Below are 9,310 nucleotides of genomic sequence, written 5' to 3'. Positions count from 1 at the left end.
CCTGTTGCTGCAGGTCACCCGCCATCTGTTCAAAGATGCTGGCTGGCGATGGCTGCAGGAGGCTGCTCATCCCCTTGCTGCTGCAGGCACACATGGGCCACCAGCCTTGCGATGGCCACTGCCGCACAGGGAGCAGCTGCACCAGGCGCCGGGAGTAGCGTGCCATGGCTCTGCTCCTGCTGCACACACTGCCTTGCCTTGCTCAGCTGAGCACTGCCTCTGCTGCCTGCCGGGCTGCCTTTAGTACCTGCGTGGCGCTTCCAGGCACTTCCTGAACTTTCCTCCTCCTGCCTGTATCTGGGCTGAGCCTGCCTCCTCTGGCCGTATCTGGCCTTGGTGGGAGGGCCCTGGCCCTGACTCCTGAACGATGGATCAGGCTGGCTGTGTGCTCAGGGCTGGGCTTTGCTGGAAGGTGCCTGACCCCTCTGGGTGCACAGTGTGGGGATGGGCTGCAGGGTGAATGGAGCGGTTCTGGCTGGGGCCACAGAGCAGGAGCCCAAGTCTAGGGGTTGGCAGGACAAGAAGTTTGATCTGCATCTGGATGTGCCTGGCTTCTCTCCAGAGGAGCTGACAGTGAGGCAGGAGGGCAGGAAGGTGACAGTGATGGGGAGCCATGAGAAGCAGAGCCCTGGAGAGGATAGAGACAGCTTCTGGGAGTACCAGGAGATGCACAGGGAAATGCTCCTGCCCACAAGCCTAGACCTGGATGCCATTACCTGCTCTCTGTGCTTCGATGCACAACTCCACATAGAAGCAACATGCCTGGCTCTGCAGCTCGCAGAAGGAAAAGCCATTCCCAGCAGCATCCAGTGGGGAGAGGGAGCCACACAAAAAGACCCTGCTGCCAAGGAGGAGAAGCTAGGAAGGGAGGTGGGAAGCAGCAGCTAGGAGTTCTGATCCAGCCAGAAGGGGTGATGGCAAGCACACTGCCCTCGCCTAGAGTCTACAGCCATTTCTGGGGTGTAGCCCTGCCCCAGTCCGGTTATCCCATCCAAGGACATCATACCTAGGAGTCCCTCCTGCAGCAGTGACTGGTTTAGTCTTGGCTATGTTGGACTCTGGACAGAACTCATACCTGTGCCCAACCTGGAGAGGAACGGGGCTTTTGGTTTCAATATTGCTATGTTGCCCGGTGACATATATCTTAGCCAGGTGATGGTGATCTTTCTGAATGTGTTGTTTGTGTGTAGTTGGTGGAAATAAACCCGTGTTTCCCACATTCCAGTTGGCAGTGAATTGATTAGAAACTTTTTTTTAAATTTCCAAACAGGGAACAGTGGAAGATGCAGTTGCAGTGACCTTTAAAACCTGTCCCCTGAGGCCTGAGCATCACCACACACTGTCTGGCAACCTCAGGCCCTGTATTTTGTCAGTCTATATTTGCATACACTTTCAAAGTAAATTTTCTAGCCTGGGAGCAACCCCTTCCAGCAACTGGGCCCAGGCCTCTGAGTCTGAGTCACACGAGTGATCCACTGGATTGCTGTGGAGCCACTCACTTGCTAAGGATTTATCGGTTTAGGATGGGGTGGCCAACCTGCAGCATGTGTGCCTCAAGCAGCACAGGCAAACTCTGTGTGTGTCATGAAGCAGATGGAGCAAGGGACAGTCAGCATGTGGATAATCTCTTCTTAAGTCTCTTTGCTTAAAAAGCCCTTGCCCAGTGCTTCACACCCTACTCCCACCCTGCCCTTTTTATCACCGTCCTTTCAGAGCTTTTGTTGTAAAAAATCCCCTGGGTAGAAAACATGTTATCTAATGTCAACTCTGGAGACGCCAGGGTTAAAAAGGAATCATGTTGCCTAGTCCCCTCTTCCTACCCTGCATTTGTTCCTTGGCTTTACAGCACAGCTCCCTATTTAGAGGAAGATGACAACGTTGGTTGAGCTTAGGCCAGTCAGGGACAGGGGCTGGTTTATGAACAGCAGGCACTTGAGGGGACTTCAGCAGCGCAGGCTCTATAGTGCAGGCCCACTCTGCTTTCCCCAGGGAAGAGCTTTCCAAGCACCCGGAGCAGTTTGTTTGGCAACAGCAGGTAGAGGTGATGGGCGGCATTCAGCACCTGTGACAGATAGGGCCCCACAGTGTGCAGTGCTGCGCCCATCAGATGCACCCGCTGCTTGAAAACACTGCTCTGCAGCTTCTGTCACCATGCTGCGAGTCAAGCTCTGCTCCCTCCTCAGTCTGGAGCTGTAAGGGCAAGCAATATGCCCTGTTTCCAAAGGACAGGCAGGAGAATCTGTATCCCCTGAAGTTAAAGGAGCAAGGATACTGAGGGGCTGGTAGCAGCACATTCCCTTCAACCTCTGTGCCTCAGATAAGCAGTTGCAGCCTGACTATTGTAGTACAAATACATTAGATTTTAGACATAAGGCTTAAAATTAGACATGATGCTTTATTTTTGCAGTATGCTTCTGTATTCAACATGGCTTGCTAACAGCTTCTGCATATAGGTTAAAGACAGCTTTACACATAGAGTTTCACAATCGCACCTGTTCAATGACCTAAAATTACACGAAGATAGGGGTTACTAAAGGACATTGAGTTTACCACAGCTTCCCCAACACGCATGTGCCTTCATCTATCCCATAATAAGTTGAGTCTAACTTAAAAGGCCCTGACATCCTGTGGAAACTTAGACGTAACAGTAAAATTGTGAAACTGCCAATAGTTGTAAGACACGCTACAGCTCTTTGTTTAGGTAAGTTATAAAAGACCCTCAGACAAAGACTGGGGGTCGACACTGCTTTGGGTTACTCAACCCCTTTGTCGACCGATTGTGCAATCAATAAACTTGTAATGGACTCAGCCTGAGTGTGACTCCCTCCTTGAGGTGTTTGGGAAAGGCCTCCAGGGGCATGAAACTAGCAATTTGTGCAACAGTATGGGGCAGGGCTTTGGCCTGCTCCAGCAGAGCCCTACATTCCCAGAGCATCTGCCTTTATCACTTCCCCCAAGCTCCTGCAGCACTCAGTGCTTCTCAGCACAGCACTGACATTGTTGCTTTTTACAGGCAGGAGTGGAGCCCTGCCAGTTGTGGGAGTTTGTCTGTAGTCACACAGGGAGTTCATAGCACACTAAGGAATTGGATCAGGCTGCCCTGCCTCCCAGCCCCGCATCCCAAAACCATGAGGCCATTCATCCTTCTTGGGAAAAGAAAAAAAAAAAGAAGAGCACGGGGACAATCTGGGAGCCAGCGAGCTTGGCAAAGGCAGCAGCAACACATGGAAAAGACAAACCCATTTATTTCATATAAAAAGAAGTGATATAATACACATCTCATGGGCAGTTAGACAGTGCCTAGCACCCTCCCACCCGCACGGGGCCTGCATCAGTCTCCGATAACTCTCAGCTCTGATGCTGCTCCGAGAAACTGCTCTCTGCTCTCCCTGGCTCCGCCAGCGCGACAGGTGTCAGCTCTCAGTCCCTGTTATGCCTTGGCTCTGCCATTGGCCCCCTCCTTGGAGCACACTGCAGCTTCACTCCCCACCGGGGTGATCTGGATGGGCACGTTCCTCTCAGGAGTGGCTGTCAGTGCCTGGTGCGGCGCTTCAATGCACAGCTGGCCCTCACTGGAGATGAAGCAGGTCACGTCATTGGGGTCCACGCCCTCGGGCACGTCCCACTCCCACTTGAACACCTCAGACTTGTAGGAGAAGGAGCCTTTACTGTCCTCACTTTGCATTTCCTTCTTGCCTGTCAGCAACACCTTCTTGCCCACCAATTTCACTGTTAGCTCCTCAGGGGCAAAGCCCTTAATGTCCTGGGATATGGTGAAGCCCCTGTCTGTTCCCTGGGGCAGGGTCATGTTGGTGCTCTGCTCTTGTTCTCTGCTGGGGTTACTGCTCCCTTCACCTGCTAAGAGCTTCTGGACACCGCTCATAAAATCCCGGGTCCGCTCCATCTCCCATCGGACCTCCCGCTCCAGCTCAGCAAAGACGGTGCTGGGTTGAGGCCACAGCATGCGTATGGGGCCCACCCAGGGAGCCAGGGTGCGGTGGGAAGGTGGCTGGAGGTGCAGGTGGCACAGAATCTCTGCTTCTGTGGCTGACTTAGAGCGCTGGGGCTGAGTCCTCTCCGATGGTCCTGGAGCTGCTCTGCTCAGCTGGTGGGAGCCAGTGGCTTTTATCCTCTTCCTGGCCAGGCCTGGGCCCATCCAGAATTCTCGGTCCCATTCATACCCTCGAGATGCCATCTTCTATTTTTAAGCAGCTGATGGCTTAAGGATTACTCATGTGCCAAAATAACAGCACCTGCTTCCTGAAGCAAGCATCACCCATCCAAATTGGGCAGCATAGTCACAGCCAGCCAGGGGCTTGGGTTACAGACCAAGCTGCTGTGGTCCAGCTGAGAGCAGAGCTCACAAAGGAAGGCGGGATGGGTGGGAGCACATCAGGGGGTTTGAGGTGTGGGTGTGACTCAGTAGCACAACCTCAAGTCTTCAGCTCTTCCAGATCAGACTTTACAGCACATTGCAGAATTAGGGACCATATGTTGTGCTGAGGATTTCGGTGTTATAAAAACAATGCACAAAGGGTTAATACATTAAGTAGATATATTAGCATGGCCCCATGGTGCAGGCCTCAAGAGCTGGCTTGTATACATCTATTATGTCTTCCTCCTTCCCCTCTCTGCCTTTCTAGCACAGGCTACTCTTACTGCTGGATCTTCCAGCTGTGGCTAATGAACTGCTGCGTGGCACCGGGGCTTGTCCTGCTCCTGGCAGCAGCAGCACCAGGAGAGGAAGGGGCCTTCCCCCCCGCTGGAGTCCAGCTCTGCCCTGGGCAGAGGGAGGAGAGCAGGGAGCCCAGCTCAGAGACCACGCAGCCCTGGGCAGCCAGGAAGGCTCACACCTTCCCCCTCAGCCCTGCTGGGCAGGCTCAGGCAGCTGCTCCCGGGCTGGGGTTCAAGGGCATTATGCCAGCCCAGCCTGCTGCAGCTGGCACAGGCACTTTTACACATGTTCCAGGGGTGGAGGGGCAGCGCTTTAATTAGAGTGGCTCTGACAGCTGCTTTAATTAAAGTGCCACAGTGTTTTATGTATCAGTGTCCCTGCACTTTAAAATGGTGGCGGGAGTGCTTGAACTATGGCTTGTTGGACGAGCTTTAGTTCAAGCACCTCTGCTGCTGTATTTAAGCATGGGGATGCAGATACACAAGATGCAGGAGGTTGCAGGAACAGCTCCAAAATAAAGGAAAAGGTTTATTTATGTCAGTAGTTTAAAATGCCTTGCATTAAATATCGGTTATTGAATCAGCATTGGCCAATATGGTTGGTTAATAATCAGCTATCGGTATCAGCCAAAAAAACCTTTATCAAAGCACCCCTACTACCAACCGTCATCCCTTTGTTTTCCCCATGTCAGGTTAGGGTGTTTTAGGTGTCTTTGGGCAATAGGCCTCCTTGCTGTGTGACAGGGAAGACTGTGTAGTTTCAGGAATAGGTTAGGCAAGGACTTGCATGGCATGGTCTGGACAGGAATGATACCACCTCAAGGAGAGGGCTAGACTAGATGACCTCCAGAGGTCTCTTCCAGTCCTTCTCTTCTATGATTCAGTGTTTCTCTTCCCCCACACAGTGCTGGCCACCATCCAGACCTCTTTGCTCCCAACTAAGGACACAGATGTGTCAGCCTGTGTGGCTTCTTGCCCTCCCAACCACAGCCCTCCCCCACCACACTCCCCTCCATGCAACACCCAAGCAGCACAGAGCTGGACAACCTGCTAAGTAAATTAGACCATTTAATGCCACCCAGCAGGGATGCAGGCTATCAGTACAGAAATTATTTCCCATGAGTGAGGATCCAAAGCTCTGAGATTGAAGAGGTAGAGGAGAAATTACAATAGCACTCCTGTCCGTTGTCAAGGCATCTCATCGGATACTCGGGGTTTGCAGAGCTTACAGCCAGCAATGTGGCAGGAACCAGGACAAGGGATGGATTAGAGCAGATGGGGCAGCTCAGGGGAGAAAGATGGCTCATAGTTCCCAGGCAGCAATGTTCCTGCCAGGGCTGGAAAAATCAGCAAAGCCTTGGACACGGCCTGCCCAGGCGCTAGGGCTATGGAGGAGCTAAGAGCCCCAAAGCAAAGTGTCCCATTGATCTCTGACAAGCACTAAGCACACCCAGGGTCTCTGATGATGACTCCTGCTGGTTCTGCACTGACACAGGGAGCCACTGCCCCTTTCAGCCCCCCCAACTCCTCACACTCCAGAACTCCAGCACTCACCTAGTGTAGTTCACCTTGTAGGTGGAGGCATCATCATTCTGCAAGTGCTGTCGAAATTGGGAGGGCATCTTCAGCTTCAAGGAGTTGAGGCACAGCAGGAACATCGTGGAGAGCTCATACATGGTCCATCGCTCCTTGGGCGGCAGGTGGCTGAACTTGTACTGGACCAGCTTCAAGACTCCCTGGGGGGCAAGAGGGTCATCAGGGATGAATGAAGCTGCAGGATGCCTTGGCTGGAGGCACTACCACATCATGGTCACTGCTAGGACAGCTTGGCACCATGTGCCTTGCAGCTGTGTAACAGGGTTGTTTGTGTAGTTTTAGGAAAAGTTTAGACAAGCACTTGTATAGGACATGATCGATGATCTTGCCTTGATCAATGGGTGGAGCTAGACAACCTCCTGAGGCTCTGCTTTTCTATGGTCCTATGATGAGGGCTGTTGAGGGTGCGGAACATGTAGTTAATAGACCAGGAGGCAAAGAGATGGCAAATAGCTGCAATCACCTGCGGAGATTGGGGTACAGCTTTGCTCCAGGCAATAAATAGGTTGGGACAGGGTGGGAATGAAGTAACATCACGCTGCAGAAGTCTGCCTACAGGTTGGCAGACCTGGCAACTATACCTGAAGAGAGAGAAACCCATAGGACTGCTGGTCGGGACTGAGAGAGGCCCAATAGCAAAACACAGGGCAGACAACTTGCATCCAATTATTGGATGTACCGTTATCACAGCCAGAGAGCTAAGGACAGAGATGAGCAGTGCAGAGCAGGGTGGAAGAAGAATGGACAAAGCTGCACACAGCAGGTGTGGAGTCAGAAGCTGCCCATCTCCATGTATCTCCACCACATCCCTGTTTTCCAGGACAGACACCAATCCCAGGTGGTGCTTGCATGAGACATATGAGTATCCTAGAAATACATCCCCACTAACTGGCATGCTATTGCAACAAGACAGCCTAGTTTGCTTCTGAGGAGCCCAGGGACAGAGGTCCAGGTGAGACCCTGCCTGGGGGAAGCATCATTGAGTGGCAGGAAAGCTATTCTCATTTTACAGGGGTAGGAGGAAGGAAGGAGTCTGAAAATCATAATAGAAAAGAATAGGCATGGGAAGGATTGGCAGCAGCAATCCCTGCCTGGGAGGCCCCCTGTGCAGACACAGTAGGAGATTGCTACAGCAGAGCAGGTTGTTGTGACAACCAAGGGCCAGTGCAGAGTACCTGCATTATATGCTTGATGTTGGACTTTTTAAAGTGGGGGGTCCCAAGGGACCATTCCACCTCTGGACTGCTCATCTGCAAGAAGCACTTCCTCAGGAGCTGTGGGACACAAGGAAACTTACACCACTGATGGCAGCGCAATGGTAGGGGTTAGCTGGTTGCAGAAAGGGATTCCAGCAAGAGTGGGAGCAACAGGCCAGAGCCCCTGCTGGTATCAATGCTCCATTGCCTCTAATGGAGCAGTGCCGAGCTACCCCAGCTGCAGATCTGGCCCGGTTCTTCCTTTGAAGATTATTCTCCCCACAGGCCTTGGTTCAGTCCTTCCATGCAGTTTCCAAAAAGCCACCTTGCTGCTGGGCTGGTTGAATGGGTTTACAACCACCTAATAGGTGAATCCTCCACTGGACCTGGACCCCAAAACAGATCTAGGAAGAGTCGGCCTATTAAGACACTGTGTCCAGCAAAATGGACACAGTGTCCAACAGCAAGTGGACACACAGACCCAAGTCTTGGCGAGAGGTTTGTCTAGCAGAACAATATCAAAGAGCCAGCATGTTGGAGGTTGGGAGCAGCCTAGGAAACTTTAGCAGCCTTGCATTAAATCAAGACCTTGTAGGAGGTAGTTAGCCAAGCCCAGCACTGGGACAGAGTGTGGGGAGAGATCACCAGTACATGGGTTCTTAACAACCCAAAGGCATCCAACAAGGGGATAGCGGGGATGGGGGAACGGGGGATGGGATAGCAGGGGGGAGAAGCCTGCTCCCAACCACCTTCTTTCCATATGTCTTAGAGGGACTATGACAGGGGAAGTCTTGAGGCCAGTCCCAAGGTCGGCCTGCCCACCTGTCTAGGGCAGTCTGCCCTGTCTCTCCTGCCACAACTTGATTTATAAGAGAAGATGTAATAATGCAGGAGGCTGCCCATTTTATGCCCTCACGCCTATGGTATTATACATGGCTTCAGCCTTCCCTGTACCATATCCAATGCTTTGCAGATGGCATCCAAAATAAAAGCTCTGCCTCAGGTGTCCTCATGTATGCCTGAGCCTCCTGCCTGCTCGCTACGGCCTCCACTACAGCTGCTCTGCTCTACCATGTGTAGTCCTTCAGGCTCCATAAGGCCCTACTCTACACGGCTGCCGGATCCTACGATGCCCCCTCACTGGGACTATGGGGCCTTGCACCCCATGGGTCTCAGGTGTCCGCAGATGGGCATGTACTCCACTCATGGTCTAATGAGTGGACTCAGGTCTCAGGTGTCTGCAGGCAACCTGGACCCTTCTCCAGGCCCCACACTATGGGCCTGGGCCAGTGCGTCTGGGCCCCTGTGCTTTTGTCTCAAGGTGTGGTCCCCGCTGTCACTTGTGAATTTGTGCTAAAAGGGTCGGGACTACTACTGTGCTTATTGGTATCGGCCATACCCAGTTGTTAGCAATTTGGGTTTGGTCCGTGCATGTTCCCCCACTCCAGACGGGATGTCTCATCAGAGTAATGGCCTCCTCCATATCGAGTAATTCGCCTCCGTGATTTAATACGAGGCGCCCCACCCACAATACTGGGGTCTCCTCTGGGCTGATTTTTGTCTCCCTGATTAAATCTTGCATCTCCCCCCTCGTCCGGGTCCGGTAGACCGCAACCGTCCGGGTTACCTCACCCTCCACCATTGTTTTGACTGTGGCGATTGGATTTACTTGGAAGGTGGGGGCACTCGCGGTGTCGGCCTTCTGGGGAAGACTGGGGTATACTGAGGGGATTTTGTATGGTGGCGGTGAGGTTGGTGGCGCTAGAGGGTCCGTGATTGACCCCTTTGTTAACACCGTAGGGGGCACTGAAGCATTATTCCCTACATTTCCTGGTGAAGCGGGA

General features: G+C 52.7%; 2 protein-coding genes across 2 annotated transcripts in view; both read right to left on the bottom strand.

Moving 5' to 3' along the window:
* Positions 1-282, bottom strand: part of LOC112551748 (heat shock protein 30C-like) — a 1,099-nt gene extending 817 nt beyond the window's left edge. Inside the window, exon 1 of the mRNA XM_025214489.1 lies at positions 1-282. This exon is cut by the window's left edge and continues 817 nt beyond it. Within this exon, the coding sequence (XP_025070274.1) occupies positions 1-166 (166 nt within the window). The 5' untranslated portion in view covers positions 167-282.
* A 2,945-nt stretch (positions 283-3,227) lies between these two features.
* On the bottom strand, positions 3,228-4,199 carry LOC102370182 (heat shock protein beta-11). Its single transcript, XM_006032785.2, has one exon. The coding sequence runs from the start codon at positions 4,193-4,195 to the stop codon at positions 3,431-3,433; it is 765 nt and encodes a 254-aa protein (XP_006032847.1). The 5' UTR covers positions 4,196-4,199; the 3' UTR covers positions 3,228-3,430.
* Positions 4,200-9,310: the final 5,111 nt, after the last annotated feature.

The sequence above is a fragment of the Alligator sinensis genome, unplaced genomic scaffold (assembly GCF_000455745.1).
Source record: "Alligator sinensis unplaced genomic scaffold, ASM45574v1 scaffold1377_1, whole genome shotgun sequence".
NCBI lineage: Eukaryota > Metazoa > Chordata > Crocodylia > Alligatoridae > Alligator > Alligator sinensis.
This window is presented reverse-complemented; position numbering and strand designations above follow the sequence as displayed.